This window comes from Oncorhynchus masou, chromosome 24, assembly GCF_036934945.1.
Source record: "Oncorhynchus masou masou isolate Uvic2021 chromosome 24, UVic_Omas_1.1, whole genome shotgun sequence".
Taxonomy (NCBI): Eukaryota; Metazoa; Chordata; class Actinopteri; order Salmoniformes; family Salmonidae; genus Oncorhynchus; species Oncorhynchus masou.
Genome location: NC_088235.1, coordinates 35,916,539 through 35,937,008, shown reverse-complemented (window position 1 = coordinate 35,937,008; position 20,470 = coordinate 35,916,539). Strand labels below are relative to the sequence as shown.

At 44.4% G+C, this 20,470-nt stretch overlaps 1 protein-coding gene across 1 annotated transcript in view; it reads right to left on the bottom strand.

Annotated features, from left to right (window-relative positions):
• Window positions 1–20,470, bottom strand: part of rab40b (RAB40B, member RAS oncogene family) — a 72,349-nt gene that overhangs the window by 20,495 nt on the left and 31,384 nt on the right. Inside the window, exon 2 of the mRNA XM_064933746.1 lies at window positions 1,172–1,232. Within this exon, the coding sequence (XP_064789818.1) occupies window positions 1,172–1,232 (61 nt within the window). The remainder of the gene's footprint in view (window positions 1–1,171; window positions 1,233–20,470) is intronic.

Sequence of the window (20,470 nt, the reverse complement as noted above, 5' to 3'; positions counted from 1 at the left end):
GGAACCATCACCCACGAAACACTCAAAGAATATGGCTGCCTAAATATGGTTCCCAATCAGAGACAATGATAAACACCTGCCTCTGATTGAGAACCACTCCAGACAGCCATAGACTATGCTAGATACCCCCACTAAGCCACACACCCAATACCTAACAAAACCCCAAGACAAAACACACCACAATAAACCCATGTCACACCCTGTCCTGACCAAATAAATGAAGACAAACACAATATACTTCGACCAGGGCGTGACAGGTAGTCATTCAAAAATCATGTTAAACACTATTATTGCACACAGAGTGAGGAGTCCATGCAATTTATTATATGACTTTAAGCACATTTTTACTCCTGAACTTATTTAAATTTTACATAACAAAGGGGTTTTGACTTAAGGCATTTCAGCTTTTTATGTTTAATCAATTTCAAAACATTTCTTAAAACATAATTCCACTTTGGCATTATGGATTAGGGTTAGGGTTACTATTGTGTTTAGGCCACTGACAAAAAAAGCTCAGAATTTAACCCATTTTAAATTCCGTCTGTAACAAAATGTAACAAAAAAACAAAAAAAATCAAAGGGTGCGAATACTTTCTGAAGGCACTGTATGTTTTGTCTGTCTGTGTGTGTGTGTGTGTGTGTGTGTGTGTGTGTGTGTGTGTGTGTGTGTGTGTGTGTGTGTGTGTGTGTGTGTGTGTGTGTGTGTGTGTGTGTGTGTGTCTGTCTTTCCCTCATCCCTATTCTGCTGCTTTGACAAATCTGGCTACAATTCCTCTTAGTGTAATCAGACTCACATGTTTCTTATTGAGCCTATGTACAGAGCTCTCTCCCCCATTGCTCTTCTCCTTACAACAACTCTCAGGAATGTCTCTCTCTCTCTCGCTGACAATACTCCATTCTTCTCCTAATCTGATCAACATGATACAGTCAAATTGCACTCTATCACCTACAGTATATAGAGCCATATGGGACCTAGTCAAAAGTAGTGCACTACATAGGAAACAGGGTGCCATTTGGGACAGGAACTAGGAGGCCATAGAGTCCCATTTACAGTTTCAATATGTTCCAATAACCCTGATGTGGAATTGGGATGAGTTTAGCATGGTAACGGCCGGGTGGGTGTGTTTGTGCATGCGTGCGAGTGTGTGTTGTGTACAGTGACTTCACTCACCAGAGCTGCAGCTTGACTCTTCTTCCGTCTAGGAGTATCGTTGTCGTCTTGTAGTCGATTCCTGCCAACAACACGAAACAAGAGAAACAGATGCTAATAACATCTCTGTTAGTCTACTCTGGATGTATCTAGGCCCTGACAGTATGTCTGAGCTGTCATGATTATTCTACATGACAGACAGAGAGGGGGAGAGAGCGAGAGAGGGGGGACAGAGATGAATAAGAGGGTATTAATAAGGCTGTGTATGTTTCAGGAGGTAACATGTGGAAGAAGCAGGATGGAGATTAATCTGAGTAAATTAACATGTCTGTAGCCATATGGGACCTGGTCAAAAATAGTGCACTAAATAGGGAATAGGGTGCCATTTGGGAAGTAGACCATGTGAGAGAGAGGTGGGTAGATGTGTAAAGTAAGCACTGAGGCAATGCTGTAATCTCTGTCCAGCACATACACAAACTGTAATCTCTATCCAGCACATGCACACACTGTAATCTCTATCCAGCACATACACATGCTGTAATCTCTATCCAGCACATACACAAACTGTAATCTCTATCCAGCACATACACACGCTGCATTCTCTATCCAGCACATACACAAACTGTCATCTCTATCCAGCACATACACACGCTGTAATCTCTATCCAGCACATACACAAACTGTAATCTCTATCCAGCACATACACACACTGTAATCTCTATCCAGCACATACACAAACTGTAATCTCTATCCAGCACATACACACGCTGTAATCTCTATCCAGCACATACACAAACTGTAATCTCTATCCAGCACATACACAAACTGTAATCTCTATCCAGCACATACACACGCTGTAATCTCTATCCAGCACATACACAAACTGTAATCTCTATCCAGCACATACACAAACTGTAATCTCTATCCAGCACATACACACGCTGTAATCTCTATCCAGCACATACACAAACTGTAATCTCTATCCAGCACATACACAAACTGTAATCTCTATCCAGCACATACACAAACTGTAATCTCTATCCAGCACATACACAAACTGTAATCTCTATCCAGCACATACACACACTGTAATCTCTATCCAGCACATACACATGCTGTAATCTCTATCCAGCACATACACACGCTGTAATCTCTATCCAGCACATACACACGCTGTAATCTCTATCCAGCACATACACACGCTGTAATCTCTATCCAGCACATACACAAACTGTAATCTCTATCCAGCACATACACAAACTGTAATCTCTATCCAGCACATACACACGCTGTAATCTCTATCCAGCACATACACAAACTGTAATCTCTATCCAGCACATACACAAACTGTAATCTCTATCCAGCACATACACAAACTGTAATCTCTATCCAGCACATACACACACTGTAATCTCTATCCAGCACATACACATGCTGTAATCTCTATCCAGCACATACACACGCTGTAATCTCTATCCAGCACATACACATGGAGGTAAACTCTATCCAGCACATACACACGCTGTAATCGCTATCCAGCACATACACACGCTGTAATCTCTATCCAGCACATACACACGCTGTAATCTCTATCCAGCACATACACAAACTGTAATCTCTATCCAGCACATACACACACTGTAATCTCTATCCAGCACATACACACACTGTAATCTCTATCCAGCACATACACAAACTGTAATCTCTATCCAGCACATATACATGCTGTTATCTCTATCCAGCACATACACAAACTGTAATCTCTATCCAGCACATTACACACTGTAATCTCTATCCAGCACATACACGGATGAACACATGCACAGATTACATTCACATGCACGCACAGGTCACTCAGACTAATCATAGAAAGCTGGGATGGAAATCTGATCCTCTGATCCTGTTGAAATCTACATATTCTCACATTCTCTGTCTCTATGCCCTCTTTTCTCTCTATGTTATCTACCTACCCCCCCCCCCTCTACCCCCTACCTCCCCCTCACTCACTACCTCCCTCTCTCCAGTTGTCTACACCCCTGTCTCTGTCTCTGTCTCTGTCTCCGTCTCTATAAGGCAGTGAAAAGAACAACTATCCCTAGAAAGATCCACATAATTCCCACATTCTTCTCACATTCTCTCTCCACAGGATTCCTAGTGTTTGTGTGTGCTCGTGTGTTCGTGCATGTGTGTCAAAGCTCAGGAATCCTGTTTTTCTCTGGATACCAGATCCATTATTAACCCATCACCCCATAGACATTACCTTATCACCATGGAATGACATGTGTGAAGATGACAATAACATGTGTTCATTGAAATCAAGCTAAAACCATGACCATGTAAGGGTTAAGTCGTACAGTACTGGATGATGAAATCCCACACAGGATCTCACCCAGAGGGCATGACTCATACTGCACAGCACAAATACTGAAGCTACATAGTGACAGCAGCAGCATGCACACATTTTACATTAAAATGCCAGTCATTTAGCAGACGCTCTTATCCAGAGTGACTTACAGTTGTCAGTGCATACATTTCATTCATTTTAGCCTATTCACTGATGGCAATGCCAGTTGATGTAAATATATTTGACTAGTCATGCTTATTGGTGTATAGGTTAAGTTTCATAATTTAGTGTAATTAAAGTGGCGTGTGTACAGTATAATAGTCATGTATCTTAGTTATTACACACTTACAACATACAGATACAGAGCCTGTGAGCATTAAATATGTCAGACAGCGCGAGAGCTGCTGCTACAGCATCTCAAACAGCAAACGCACAGGCAATGGAATGCAAGCTTCATCAGCCAGTCACACCAGTAGGCATTTTGGTAACATATGTTTGAACCTGGACGTTTTACAACATATTATGAGACATGTCTTACTTTGCTTCAAAGTAGCCTAGCCAAAATCAGACCATATCCGTGGAGGGAATTATTTTATATCAACTTTCTTTCATTGTCCAGTAGCCAAAGGCACATAGTAGATCTCCCCTCTTTCAACATTTCCAAAGAATATTTGAATCTCTGTCACATGAAACCGCTCGCATGTGTGACAACGGTGTTTTCCCAATAATTGCATTATGGATCGAACATTTGCTCGTAGTCTGCTGCCTTGTGCGGCATTGCTGCACTTAAATGTGAAGAAATAATAATCCATCAACATTTTAAGCTAAACGTTCTGATCTGTGGTTTTAGACTCATTTCTTTCAAAAAAATGATGTAGCCTAGGCCTACTGGTTGTATGAATTTGGGATCTATCGTTCCACAACTGTCCCAGAGTCTGTTTGGAATAGGCTATTTCTTTCTCAACAAGCTGGCCAACAGAATAGGTAATGTTTTCTACTATGGTAGATTGATATAGGCCAGTGATTTGGCTGTTCGTTACTCGTCTTGTTGGCTGAGGAAAAGTCTGTGTGGAAAATTATTCTAGCATCTTCAAAGTGTCCATCAGAATTCCGTAAGAAGGACCGCACATCGTTGCATCCTCAATTTGCATGTTCTGTTAACATGAATTACCATAATCAAAATGTGATTTCTGTCATTCTGAGCCCCATGGGGTGGCCGCCCTTATCAGGTTGCGCACCCAATGCATATGGGTCCGGTAAATTTCTCAAATTACCAGTAAATTAAAATGCTGCTGGTCAAATGTCCGGAGCAACATTTTCCTAACAGAAACCCTGATACACACACATAGACGCAAGCATACACACAAACAAGCACACACACACACAGATGCAAGCACGCATGCACAGACACACACTGGGTATCTGTGAGCATTAAGATGAAGCTTCAGTATGTACTCGGAGCCTTACCACGTCTGGAAGCAGCAGAGTGTACTGTGTTTTTAATTCCAGTGAGATCAGACAAGTCCTGGTAATTACAGTAATCAGGGCAGAAAAGCCATTCTCTACTTTTGTTCACTGAGAGGTGTTTCTGACAGCAGCACAATTTTAACATGTTCATATGTGTCCGTGCGTGCGTCCGTGCGTGCGTCCGTGCGTGCCTCCGTGCGTGCGTGCCTCCGTGCGTGCGTGCCTCCGTGTGTGCGTGCCTCCGTGCGTGCGTGCCTCCGTGCGTGCGTGCCTCCGTGCGTGCGTGCGTGCCTCCCTGCGTGCGTGCCTCCGTGCGTGCCTCCGTGCGTGCGCTCACAGATGCCAATGGCAGCTGACAAATCACATTTCCGTGCGTGCGTGCCTCCGTGCGTGCGTGCCTCCATGCGTGCGTGCCTCCGTGCGTGCGTGCCTCCGTGCGTGCCTCCGTGCGTGCCTCCGTGCGTGCGCTCACAGATGCCAATGGCAGCTGACAAATCACATTTAATGCTTTTCCTCCACATGAAGAGTTGGTTCCCCAGTCCAACTGTCACCCCTGGCAAACACCCTCCTCATGACCTGCACCCATAATGCATCCAGCGCGCACACACACACAACACACACACACACACACACACATACACAATACACATATTGTACACTGTGGAGAGGTGATGATACATAAGAGGTTAATTAAGATAATCCTTCTAATATCTGTTAATATACACCGAGTATAAAAATCAATAGAACCCCCCCAGCATTGCAGGCCTTGACATACACCTACACCCCGTTCAAAAGCACTTAAAAAATGTTGTCATGCCCATTCAACATCTGAAAGGCAAACATACACAATCCATGTCTAAATTGTCTCAAGGCAAAAAATCCTAAAAACCCGTCTTCTTCCCTTATCTACACCAGGTGTCAAAGGCGAGCCCGCGGCCGAATCTGGCCCGCGACACATTTCTATCTGGCCCGCGTACTGATTTGCGTAGTCAATTAATTTTGGCCCGCTTCATCACCGCCTGCCAAGTCACAGCAAGCACTGCCAACGTGCTGCACACCAAATGTCAGCGCAATGCCACACACACACACCTACCTCCACCCAGACCCACATACAGTGGGGCAAAAAAGTATTTAGTCAGCCACCAATTGTGCAAGTTCTCCCACTTAAAAAGATGAGAGGCCTGTGATTTTCATCATAGGTACAATTCAACTATGACAGACAAAATTAGATTAAAAATTCCAGAAAATCACATTGTAGGATTTTTTATGAATTTATTTGCAAATTATGATGGAAAATAAGTATTTGGTCAATAACAAAAGTTTATCTCAATACTTTGTTATATACCCTTTGTTGGCAATGATAGAGGTCAAACGCTTTCTGTAAGTCTTCACAAGGTTTTCACGCACTGTTGCTGGTATTTTGGCCCATTCCTCCATGCAGACCTCCTCTAGAGCAGTGATGTTTTGGGGCTGTTGCTGGGCAACACGAACTTTCAACTCCCTCCAAAGATTTTCTATGGGGTTGAGATCTGGAGACTGGCTGGGCCACTCCAGGACCTTGAAATGCTTCTTACGTAGCCACTCCTTTGTTGCCCGGGCGGTGTGTTTGGTATCATTGTCATGCTGAAAGACCCAGTCACGTTTCATCTTCAATGCCCTTGCCGATGGAAGGAGGTTTTCACTCAAAATCTCACGATACATGGCCCCATTCATTCTTTCCTTTACACGGATCAGTCGTCCTTGTCCCTTTGCAGAAAAACAGCCCCAAAGCATTATGTTTCCACAACCATGCTTCACAGTAGGTATGGTGTTCTTTGGATGCAACTCAGCATTCTTTGTCCTCCAAACATGACGAGTTGAGTTTTTACCAAAAAGTTATATTTTGGTTTCATCTGACCATATGAAATTCTCCCAATCTTCTTCTGGATCATCCAAATGCTCTCTAGCAAACTTCAGACGGGCCTGGACATGTACTGGCTTAAGCAGGGGGACATGTCTGGCACTGCAGGATTTGAGTCCCTGGCGGCGTAGTGTGTTACTGATGGTAGGCTTTGTTACTTTGGTCCCAGCTCTCTGCAGGTCATTCACTGTGGTTCTGGGATTTTTGCTCACCGTTCTTGTGATCATTTTGACCACATGGGGTGAGATCTTGCGTGGAGACCCAGATCGAGGGAGATTATTAGTGGTCTTGTATGTCTTCCATTTCCTAATAATTGCTCCCACAGTTGATTTCTTCAAACCAAGCAGCTTGGAAGTGTACCTATGATGAAAATTACAGGCCTCTCTCATCTTTTTAAGTGGGAGAACTTGCACAATTGGTGGCTGACTAAATACTTTTTTGCAACACTGTACACACACAAGCCAGCCACGGTAAGGCTGGATCATATCATAACTAATGGCACTGATCGTATCTTCTACCAGACCGAAAGTTTAAAACTGTTGTTGGCTAAATGTCCATGCCACGTTTTGGTGCCTAGCCTGCAGAAAATGTCATCTTGGTTGTCAAAATGTTATAAGATAAAGGATTCACACGCGGGTATGAATTACTACTAATGGGCAACATGACACACAAGCGAGTATAAATTAGTTAACAGTTGAACCATTTACTTTATGAAATTACAGTCTGATGCGCTTGCATCGGTGAATTCAACATCAATTGCGCTACTTTCGTGTCCTGTACAGCGCATCAGATGGAAAGTGTAGGCTACTGACAAATGCCACTGTCCTTATAAAGTTCACTCTTTTTGACCAGAGTCCTATGGGCCCTGATAAAAAGAAGTGCCATATAAAGGGAATATGGTTCCATTTGGGTTGCATCCAGTAGCCTAGTACAGTAAGGCTGAATGCTTCAAGTCACTCCTCCCTTTATGTCCATCTGCCAACCTTCATCCCTCCATCTCACCTCTCTGCCATCTGTTACAGACACTGATGGCATGCCAGACCCAGTGCCAGGATAAAGTGACTAAGGGGGGCGTTGAAATCGGTGAGTGTCACAATTTGGGGGGATTCTTACATTGAAATTATATTGAATTCGGCTTTTCACATGATCACATAACCTATCACATGTGAAATCACTTGCGCCGAATACAACAGGTGTAGACCTCACATTGAAATGCTTACTTACAGCCTCTAACCAACAATGCAAAAAAGGTATTAGGTGAACAATAGGTAAGTAAAGAAATAAAAACAACAGTAAAAAAGACAGTGAAAAATAACAGTAGCGAGGCTATAACAGTAGCGAGGCTGTATACAGTAGCAAGGCTATAACAGTAGGGAGGCTGTATATAGTAGCAAGGCTATAACAGTAGCAAGGCTATAACAGTAGCGAGGCTATAACAGTAGCGAGGCTATAACAGTAGCGAGGCTGTATACAGTAGCAAGGCTATAACAGTAGCAAGGCTATAACAGTAGCAAGGCTATATACAGTAGCGAGGCTATAACAGTAGCGAGGCTATAACAGTAGCGAGGCTATAACAGTAGCAAGGCTATAACAGTATCGAGGCTATAACAGTAGCGAGGCTATAACAGTAGCGAGGCTACATACAGGACCGGTTAGTCTGGCTGATTGAGGTAGCATGTACATGTAGATATGGTGAAAGTGACTATGCATATATGATGAACAGAGAGTAGCAGTAGCGTAAACAAGGGGTTGGCAGGTGGTGGGTGGCGGGACACAATGCAGATAGCAAGGTTAGCCAATGCACGGGGGCACTGGTTGGTCGGGCCAATTGAGGTAGTATGTACATGAATGTATAGTTAAAGTGACTATGCACATATGATAAACAGAGAGTAGCAGCAGCGTAATAGAGGGGTTTGGAACACAATGCAAATAGTCCGGGTAGCCATTTAAATACCTGTTCAGGAGTCTATTGGCTTGGGTGTAAACTGTTGAGTAGCTTTTTGTCCTAGACTTGGCACTCCGGTACCGCTTGACATGCGGTAATAGAGAGAACAGTCTTTTTAGTTTCCAGAGGGGGAATAGGCTTTGTCGTGCCCTCTTCACGACTGTCTTGGTGTGTTTGGACCATTCTAGTTTGTTGGTGATGTGGACACCAAGGAACTTGAAGCTCTCAACCTGCTCCACTACAGCCCTGTCGATGAGAATGGGGGGCATGCTCGGTCTTCCTTTTCCTGTAGTCCACAATCATCTCATTAGTCTTGGTTACATTGAGGGATAGGTTGTTATTCTGGCACCACTCAATCAGGTCTCTGACCTCCTCCCTGTCTCATCGTTGTCGGTGATCAGGCCTAGCACTGTTGTGTCGTCTGCAAACTTAATGATGGTGTTGGAGTCGTGCCTGGCCATGCAGTCGTGGGTGAACAGGGAGTACAGGAGGGGACTGCACCCCTGGGGGACTCCAGTGTTGAGGATCAGCGTGGCACACCCTCACCACCTGGGGGCGGCCCGTCAGGAAGTCCAGGATCCAGTTGCAGAGTGAGGTATTTAGTCCCAGGATCCTTAGCTTAGTGATGAGCTTTGAGGGTACTATGGTGTTGAACGCTGAGCTGTAGTCAATGAATAGTAGTCAAATGAAGCAGACGCTAAGCTACAGGACTGCTTTGCTAGCACAGACTGGAATATGTTCCGGGATTCTTCCGATGGCATTGAGAAGTACACCACATCAGTCACTGGCTTCATCAATAAGTGCATCGATGAGGTTGTCCCCACAGTGACTGTACGCACATACCCCAACCAGAAGCCATGGATTACAGGCAACATCCGCACTGAGCTAAATGGTAGAGCTGCCGCTTTCAAGGAACGGGACTCTAACCCGGAAGCTTATGGCTCACATCTACACCATCAACACCATTATCCCAGAAACCCTAGACCCACTCCCATTTGCATACTGCTCCAACAGATCCACAGATGATGCAATTTCTATTGCACTCCACACTGCCCTTTCCCACCCAGACCCCTCTTTTACGCTGCTGCTACTCTCTGTTTATAATCTATGCATAGTCACTTTAAATATACCTATATGTACATATTACCTCAATTACTTCGACTAACTGGTGCCCCCGCACATTGACTCTGTACCGCTACCCCCTGTATATAGCCTTGCTTGTTATTTTACTGCTGCTGTTAAATTATTTGTTACTTTTATTTTCTATTTGTTACATACATACACTTAGGTTGGAGTCATTAAAACTCATTTTTCAACCACTCCACAAATTTCTTAACAAACTAGAGTTTGGCAAGTCGGTTAGGACATCTACTTTGTGCATGACAAGTACTTTTTCCAACAATTCTTTACAGACAGATTATTTCACTTTTAATTCACTGTATCACAATTCCAGTGGGTCAGAAGTTTACATACACTAAATTGACTGTGCCTTTAAACAGCTTGGAAAATTCCAGAAAATTATGTCATGGCTTTAGAAGCTTCTGATAGGCTAATTGACATAATTTTAGTCAATTTGAGGTGTATCTGTGGATGTATTTCAAGGCCTACCTTCAAACGCAGTGCCTCTTTGCTTGACATCATGGGAAAATCAAAAGAAATCAGCCAAGACCTCAGAAAAACAATTGTAGACCTCCACAAGTCTGGTTAATTCTTGGAGCAATTTCCAAACGCCTGAAGATACCACGTTCATCTGTACAAACAATAGTACACAAGTATAAACACCATGGGACCACACAGCCATCATACAGCTCAGGAAGGAGATGTGTTCTGTCTCCTAGAGATGAACGTAGTTTGGTGTGAAAAGTGCAAATCAATCCCAGAACAACAGCAAAGGGCCTTGTGAAGATGCTGGAGGATACAGGTACAAAAGTATCTATATATCCACAATAAACAAGTCCTATATCGACATAACCTGAAAGGCCGCTGAGCAAGGAAGAAGCCACTGCTCCAAAACTGCCATAAAAAAGCCAGACAACGATTTGCAACTGCACATGGGGACAAAGATAGTACTTTTTGGTGAAATGGCCTCTGGTCTGGGGGGTTGGCCATGTGCGACTGACGTGTTTTCTGTTTGCTCCCGCGGTATTCTTAAAGTTTATGTGAATTTTGCAGCAGAACCGTATTTATTTTCAAATATTAGTTTGGTGATCCCTTTCTGTAAAAACCAAGACTAGTTTGCTTTCGAATGTCAGCAAGTCGACGAAACAAAGTCAACCGTGACTTTGAAAGAACCCGGCCTACAAGACCCACTCATTACCGCCCTCTCCTGAGTCTGAGGGCCTGGGGAGTCACACTTTACCCGGGGGTGCGGCTTGGCCTAGCGGCCCTGAAATGAACATTCTCTAGTCCATGAAACTACTACGCTCTGAGATAGTTGAAATGAAAACAGAGGTTGTTGCTACGATTGAGGCCCGAATACAGGAGGTTTCTGATACATTAAAAGCAGATCTAACCATCCTGCGGAACGAGACGGTGCCAGCAATCACATCACTCAAAACAACAACAGTGTCACACACTACAATGATTGCAGCACTGGAGACCTCCGCTACCAATGTCTCTGACTTAACTACATCCCTGGAGGCTGACGTGAAACGCCTAGCTGCGGATTTGAAAAAGGTGAAGGAGAGCTGTGTGAGTTTAGAGGGATTCTCTCGCCACAATAACCTGAGACTTGTATCGGTCCCAGAGTCAGCGGGAATGCCTCGCGCCATAGATTTAGTTTCTGGGCTGCTGAAGGATGTTCTTGCCTTAGATGAGAAGCCCCTGATTGATCGAGCCCACCGGTCACTGCGCCCAAAGCCCCGGGATGGTGAGAGGCCCAGTGACATAATTCTTTGAGTGCACTCTCTTCATGAGAAGATGGAGATTCTCCGACAAGCCCGAAATAGCACTCTAAGCTTTCAAGGACAGAGCTTCTCCATCTACCAGGACTACTCGCCCACGGTTTCCAGGCAGCGCGCAGCTTTCGGACAGGCCAAACGATTACTACGGGACCAACCAGGTGTGAAGTATGGACTGCGATTTCCGGCCCGTTTATGGCTCTCATGATGGTAAAGACTACACATTTGAGTTTCCGGATGAGGCTATGGCTCACATTCAACGTCACATCAAGAAGTCTTGAACTTGTCCATAGATCAGCAACTGTTGCTTGCCAACTGTGGATAGTAAGTAGCTCACCTGTGGTACAATTATGTTTAGTTATAACATACTAGTCTTGTATAGTTGGGGAGTTGGCAAACCCATTCAGGTTTATTTGATGTGGTCTAATGTTTTGATCATCTAGTGTGCTTGCCTTACAAGCATTCAGTCATTTTAATTTCATTAAATTAAGGTTTTAAGGTTTTATTAACTCCTGTGTTTCTAGGCTGTCTCGTTCAGTTTGTTTACACAGTGTCTCAGTGACTCAAAATATTTTTGGTTATTTGTTTACTGCATCCATTTGCACCGACCCAGTAAACAGTAAATATTCCGAGGCTACATGTTTTTGGTGGTCTTCACTTCAATTTTAAAAGTTTTGAGCGTCATTTATGCCCAGCATACGTTCAATGTTGCGCACACGTAGTTTTTTGGTCTTGGTTGTAAGTTGTCTCAGCGTCAAACTAGACAAATTTTTTTTATTGTCTTACTACGATTTCCTTACTTCAAATTAGGTTTTTGGCTTAGAGCCTTTATACATTTGATTTATTTTCTCTCTCAATGCCTGTATAAGACTGGGAATATAATTATATACATCTACAAGTGGTGCTTTTGTAATTTCGTTTGCACAAGAGATTCACTTTTATTTTTCTCTCTTTTCGCTGTTTGATCCACTAACACAAAACGCGACTTTAAAGAGTGGGACTGTAGGTTTAGATTTAAGACCGCACTGTCACCGACATACTGTGCGAAGAGAACATGTTCTATTTCGTGGAGGTACTGTCTGGGATGGGGGGAGGAAGGTTGAATTGTTCAGTTCTAATGTTGTCATTCTGTCTTTTTATGTTTTTTTCTGTACTTTTTCCAAACAACTTGCACTGTACATTATTACTCTGAGACAAGTTATTTTGTGTTTTTGGGCACTATGCTCTTATGACAGGGTTGTATAACGTGACTGCACAGGGTGTCCGAAATAATGCGATCAAGTACATTTTGTGGAACATCAAAGGGGTTAACAACCCTGTGAATCGTAAGAGGGTGTTGACACACTTAAAGGGTTTGAATGCAAATGTTGCATTTCTACAAGAGACTCACTTGAGGACTGGTGAGCATTTTAGGTTGCGTAGGAACTGGGTTGGTCAAGTGTTCCTCTCTAACTTCATAGTAAATCAAGATATGCTGCCATTTTGGTTGATAAATCTACTCCCTTTGTAGCTTCTGAGGTTATTGCTGATCCTAAGGGACGATACGTTATAGTAACCGGTAAACTGTTGTCAACCCCTCTTGTTTTGGCTAGTGTTTATGCTCCCAATTGGGATGACACAAGTTTAATTTCTTCCTTTTTATCTGCTATACCCAATTTAGATTCTCATTTGTTGATTTTAGGGGGGGATTTCAAGTGTAAAATGTCCCCAGTTCTTGACAAATCCTCACGAAGAACTACAGGCCATCTAAATGTGCCCTACTTATTCAATATTTTTTCATAAATATGCTGTGTTTGAGGCCTGGTGTTTCCTACATCCTACAGATAGACAGTATTCCTTTTATTCTCATGTTCATCAAACATGCTCCCGGATTGATTACTTATTTTTGGACAAAAAACTTCTGCCTAACTTTCGGCGGTGTACTTACGAGAGTATTGTTATTTCTGACCATTCACCATTAGTGCTTGAACTAGAGTTTCCCCAGCGACCTCCTATGTGTTAGCAATGGTGCCTTAACCCCATTTTACTCTCAGATAAGGAGTTTTTCAATTTAATTTCTTCTGAAATCACCTTATTCCTAGAAACTAATTCAACACCAGGTATGTCCTGCTCTACCATATGTGAGTCTTTCAAAGCATACCTACGTGGCCAAATTATTTCTTATACAGCTAGGCCACTAGGCTACCCTGGGGCGGCAGGGTAGCCTAGTGGTTAGAGCGTTGGACTAGTAACCGGAAGGTTGTGAGTTCAAGGTTGTGAGTTCAAACCCCCGAGCCGACAAGGTACAAATCTGTCGTTCTGCCCCTGAACAGGCAGTTAACCCACTGTTCCCAGGCCGTCATTGAAAATAAGAATGTGTTCTTAACTGACTTGCCTGGTTAAATAAAGGTAAAAATTAACTTGTAAGTCGCTCTGGATAAGAGCGTCTGCTAAATGACTTAAATGTAAAATGTAACCAAAACAAAGTTTGCTCTTAGCAACTTCGGGACCTGAGCGAATCCATAGCCATATTGGATGAGAAGTATGTTACGGATCCTTCCTCTGATCTACATAAAGATCGCCACAAATAAGGACCCCGTCACAGTTATACATGAAGAGATCAACGATCAATTCAAACAATTTTACTCTGCGCTATACACCTCTGAATCTCCTCAAGACCATTTGCTGATTGATTCCTTCTTTAATGGCTTGAACAAGCCTTCAATTGATACAGACTGCCATTACTGTCTAGAGGAAGAATTTACACCTTAGGAGATTGTAACAGCAGTGTCCGCAATGAAAAGTGGTAAATCACCGGGTCCGGACAGTTTTCCAACCAAATTTTACGTTTTCTGGTCTGCTTTGCCCATTCTTGTCTCGATTTATTTGCGGAGTGCCTTAATATCTCAAAGCTACTGCCTAGTCTTTATCAGGCTTAAATTTCATTACTATTAAAGAAAAACAAAGACCCCCTGGAATGTGGATCCTATCGCCCAATCTCGCTTTTAAACTGTGATTACAAAATCCTAGCCAAGTTTTTAGCCATCCGTATGGAAGGCTCGCTGCACCAAGTAATACACTCTGACCAGACTGGCTTTGTGAGAAATAGGCATTTGTTTTTCAATATTAGGCGCCTTATGAATATACTGTACTCCCCAGCGTCGGAGGACCCAGAGGTGGTGGTCTCACTTGATGCGGAAAAAGCTTTTGACCGCGTTGAGTGGGATTACCTAAGAGCTGCCCTTTATAGATTTGGCTTTGGCCCCAAATTCATTGCGTGGATAAAGATTCTTTATTTTTCCCCCATGGCTTCGGTACGGACAAACAACTTGTCCTCTGACTTTTCCACTTGCACCGTGGATCCAGACAGGGTTGTCCACTCTCCCCCTTGTTGTTTGCTTTGTTTGCACTACGCTCTAATGATGTCATTCAAGGAATAATCAGGACGGGCTTAGAGCAGAAAATCTTGCTATATGCTGACAACCTCCTTTTGTTTATCTCCAACCCTGATACCTCATTGACACGTGCCTTATCTGTTCTTAAAATGTTTGGATCAATCTCAGGGTACAAGCTGAATCTTGGCAAGAGTGAGCTTTTCCTGTAAATAAGGCTGCTTTCAAGTGCTCTTTTGCAAGTTTTCAGTGTAGGATTGTCCGGGTTCAATTCACCTACTTGGGAGTTAAAGTAACAAGGAAATATTCAATTTTGTTTCAGAAAAACTTTGTTGCTCTAGAAGACAGTTTGAAACAATATTTTACTTTTTGGAATTTGCTACCTCTTTCTCTTATTGGAATAATTAATGTAATTAAAATTAATGTGTTGCCCAAATTTTTATATTTATTTTAATGTTTATCCATTTTTATTCCAAAATATTTTTTTAATTCACTGAATCAAACATTTATGTATTTTATTTGGGATGGCAAGGTACCACAGATTGGTAGAAAACATGTACAGAAGCCTAAGGCATTGGGGGGTTTAGCTCTACCAAATTTTCAGACATACAATTGGGCTGCAAATTTCAGAGCCCTTTTGTACTGGCTGCAGACTGATCCTACTGGCCCTAGACCACTCTGGGTCCAGATGGAGTCTGAATCGTGTAAACCTGCTGTACTTTCTTCTGTGTTGTGCTCGTCTCTCCCAGTGTCCCTAGGCAAAAGGTGTGTCAACCCAATAGTAAAGTAGTTTCTTGAAATGTGAAATCGGTTCCATTTAGCCTTGAGCTTCTGAGGCTTTTCTCTATCAGGCCCAATCAATCAGAACATTTTATTTCCTCCATCTTTGAATTATGGGGCTTTTGCCATCTGGCACTCACTAGCCCTCTCCTCACTAGCCCAATTATCCTTTGATGCATTTGCCTCTTTTGCTCAGCTACAGGAAACGTTCAATCTCCCCCAATCCCACTTTTTCATCTCCAGACTAGGAACTTTGTCAGAGCTAACACATCTGAATTTCCCCATATGGCTGTGAATACAGCTATAGAGAGCATCTGAGCTGAACAAGCTTCCTAGGGGCACAATTTCAGATATATATGGAATCATTCATGACTTACATAACCCTTCTTTGGTGCCTTTAAAGACTCGATGGGAAAAGGATTTGGGGGAGGAACTTGTGTGTGTGTCCTATAGTGTCCTATGGTGGCGGTGGGCTTAATGAATGGGCAGGCATAAACTACGGACAACAAACATTTTATCGATGGCAATTTGAATTCACAGATACCGTGACAAGATCCTGAGGCCCATTGTCGTGCCATTTATATGCCGCCATCACCTCGTGTTTCAGCATGATAATGCACGGCCCCATGTTGCAAGGATCTGTACACAATTTCTGGAAGCTGAAAATGTCCCAGTTCTTCCATGGCCTGCATACTCACCAGACATGCCACCCATTAAGCATATTTGGGATGCTCTGGATCGACACTGTGTTCCAGTTCCCGCCAATATCCAGCAACTTCGCACAGCCATTGAAGACGAGTGGGACAACATTCCACAGGCCATAATCAACAGCCTGATCAATCTTTACGAAGGAGATGTGACACGCTGCAAATGGTGGTTTTCTGATCCACGCCCCAACCTTTTTGTTAAAGTATCTGTGACCAACAGATGCTGATCTGTATTCCCGGTCAAATAAATCAATAGATTAGGCCTCAGATATTTATTTATATTGAATGATTTCCTTATATGAACTGTAAGTCTTTAAAATTGTTGCATGTTGCATTTATTTTTTTGTTCAGTATAGGAGGGTCCAGATGCCTTTTTTGTGATTTCACATGTTTTAAAGAAACTTAAGCCAAACAGCAAATCACTTCCTCATCCTCATTGTGTAGTATGGGGGACCTGAAAAACATGAACAAAGGATCCAAAAACCCAAATACACCCCTTTATAAACAGCAAAGCTCTCAGTATCGTGAGGCAGGTCTTTAAATGCTGTTGACATTAAATTATGTTATTCCGAACTTTATCAGCTGGGTTATATTCCATTTTGTTGCCACTTGAGCGATATATCTCCGTCCATTTTACAGGTAACTGCAAAAATAAAGGAAACACTTGAGTAAATGAGGGATACAAAGCAGGGGCGGCTTCCACACAGGAAGGTCCAGACACTTGTTGAATCTATGCCAAGATGTATTGAAGCTGTTCTGGAAGCTCGTGGTGGCCCAACGCCCTTGTCATGTCTTATTATGTCTGTTCCTGTCCTTTCTCTTCACTCTGTCTCTCTCTGCTGGTCTTATTAGGTTACCTTCTCTTTCTCTCCTTCTCCAGCTGTTCCTCATCTCCCCTAACTAGCTCGTTCACCCTTTCCCCACCTGTTCCCTTTTTTCCCTCTGATTAGGTCTCTATTTCTCTCTCTGTTCCTGCTACTTTCGGTGTCAGATTCTCGTTTGTGTTTCTCATGCCAGAAGCAAGCTATCGTCTCGTTTGCTTCCTCCTAGTCCTATCCTGTCGGAGTCTGCCTGGCAGGTGCATCCTGTACACTTCTAACTATCTTTTGTTTGCACTGTGTCCAGTTCATCATATGCTACGTGTGATCAGCTACCACCGTTCCTCTGTGACCCGCACCGACCCAGAGCGACCTGCAGCCTGTCGCCGCTACCCAGCTATTCATCAGAGGGACTTTATGTTTCATTTGTCGCCCTCTCTGCGGGTAGTCTATTGTGCCATTGACAACGTCGGAAGAGGATCTATGCCATTCCTGTTTTTTCATTAAAAGAACTCTGTTTCTGTTAAACCGCTTTTGGGTCTTCACTCAAGTGCATAACAGAAGAATCTGACCAAGAATGGACCCAGCGGCTCCGGACCCTTTTCACTCCGCCGTCGAGATCCAGGGAGCGATGCTAGGCAGACACGAGGAGGAATTGTCTGCTGCTCGACATGCCGTTGAGACCCTGGCTGCCCAAGTCTCCGACCTCACAAGACAGGTTCACCAACTCCACCTCGATCCACCGCCCACTTCCAGGGTTTCCGAGTCTCCGGAGCCCAGGATCAATAACCCGCCGTGTTACTCTGGGGAGCCCACTGAGTGCCGCTCATTCCTCACTCAGTGTGATGTGGTGTTTTCTCTCCAGCCCAACACTTACTCCAGGAGCACAGCTCGCATCGCCTACGTCATTTCTCTCCTTACCGGACGGGCGCGTGAGTGGGGCACGGCAATCTGGGAGGCGAGGGCTGAGTGTATTAACCAGTATCAGGACTTTAAGGAGGAGATGATACGGGTTTTTGACCGTTCTGTTTTGGGGGAAGAGGCTTCCAGGGCCCTGTCTTCCCTATGTCAGGGGAATCGATCCATAACGGATTATTCTATTGAGTTTCGCACTCTCGCTGCCTCTAGTGACTGGAACGAGCCGGCTTTGCTCGCTCGTTTTCTGGAGGGTCTCCTCGCCGAGGTTAAGGATGAGATTCTCTCCCGGGAGGTTCCTTCCAGCCTGGACTCCTTAATAGCTCTCGCTATTCGCATAGAGCGACGGTTTGATCTTCGTCGCCGAGCTCGTGGAAAGGAGCTCGCGTTCTCCGTTGCCCCCTCTCCGCATCACTGCCACCTGCCGCATCACTGCCACCCTCCTCCGCCGGCTCGGGTGCTGAGCCTATGCAGCTGGGGGTATCCGCATCTCGGCCAAAGAGAAGGAACGGAGAATCACCAACCGCCTCTGTCTCTACTGCGGCTCCGCTGGTCATTTTGTCACCTCATGCCCAGTAAAAGCCAGAGCTCATCAGTAAGAGGAGGGCTACTGGTGAGCGCAACTACTCAGGTCTCTCCTTCAAGATCCTGCACTACCTTTCCGGTCCATCTCCGCTGGACCGGTTCATCTGCTTCCTGCAGTGCCTTGATAGACTCTGGGGCGGAGGGCTGTTTTATGGACGAGACCTGGGCTCGGGAACATGACATTCCTCTCAGACAGTTAAGGGATCCCACGGCCTTGTTCGCTTTAGATGGTAGTTCTCTCCCCAAGATTCAGCGTGAAACGCTGCCTTTAACCCTCACTGTCTCTGGTAATCATAGCGAAACCATTTCTTTTTTAATTTTTCGTTCACCTTTTACACCTGTTGTTTTGGGTCATCCCTGGCTAGTTCGCCATAACCCTTCTATTAATTGGTCTAGTAATACTATCCTATCCTGGAATGTCTCTTGTCATGTGACCTGTTTAATGTCTGCTATCCCTCCTGTTTCCTCTGTCTCTTCTTCACAGGATGAGCCTGGTGATTTGACAGGGGTGCCGGAGGAGTATCACGATCTGCGCACGGTGTTCAGTCGTTCCAAGGCCACTTCTCTCCCTCCACACCGGTCGTATGACTGTAGTATTGATCTCCTTCCGGGAACTACTCCCCCCCGGGAAAGATTATACTCTCTGTCGGCTCCCGAACGTAAGGCTCTCGAGGATTATTTGTCTGTATCGCTCGACGCCGGTACCATAGTCTCCTCCTCCTCTCCCGCCGGAGCGGGGTTTTTTTTTGTTCAGAAGAAGGACGGGTCCCTGCGCCCATGCGTGGATTATCGAGGGCTGAATGACATAACAGTTAAGAATCGTTATCCGCTTCCTCTTATGTCTTCAGCCTTCGAGATCCTGCAGGGAGCCAGGTTTTTCACCAAATTGGACCTTCGTAACGCCTACCATCTCGTGCGCATCAGGGAGGGGGACGAGTGGAAGACGGCGTTTAACACTCCGTTAGGGCACTTTGAATACCGGGTTCTTCCTTTCGGCCTCGTTAACGCTCCAGCTGTCTTTCAGGCACTAGTTAACGACGTCCTGAGAGACATGCTGAACATTTTTGTTTTCGTTTACATGGACAATATCCTGATTTTTTCACCGTCTCTCCCGATTCATGTTCAGCACGTGCGACGCGTCCTCCAGCGCCTTTTAGAGAACTGTCTTTATGTGAAGGCTGAGAAGTGCACTTTTCATGCCTCCTCTGTCCCTTTTCTCGGTTCCGTTATTTCCGCTGAGGGCATTAAGATGGATCCCGCTAAGGTCCAGGCTGTCATTGATTGGCCCGTTCCTAAGTCACGCGTCGAGCTGCAGCGCTTTCTTGGCTTCGCGAATTTCTATCGTCGTTTCATCCGTAATTTCGGTCAGGTGGCAGCTCCCCTCACAGCCCTTACTTCTGTTAAGACGTGCTTTAAGTGGTCCGTTTCCACCCAGGGAGCTTTTGATCTTCTCAAGAATCGTTTTACATCCGCACCTATTCTTGTTACACCTGACATCTCTAGACAGTTTGTTGTTGAGGTTGACGCGTCAGAGGTGGGCGTGGGAGCCATTCTTTCTCAGCGCTCCCTCTCTGACGGCAAGGTCCAT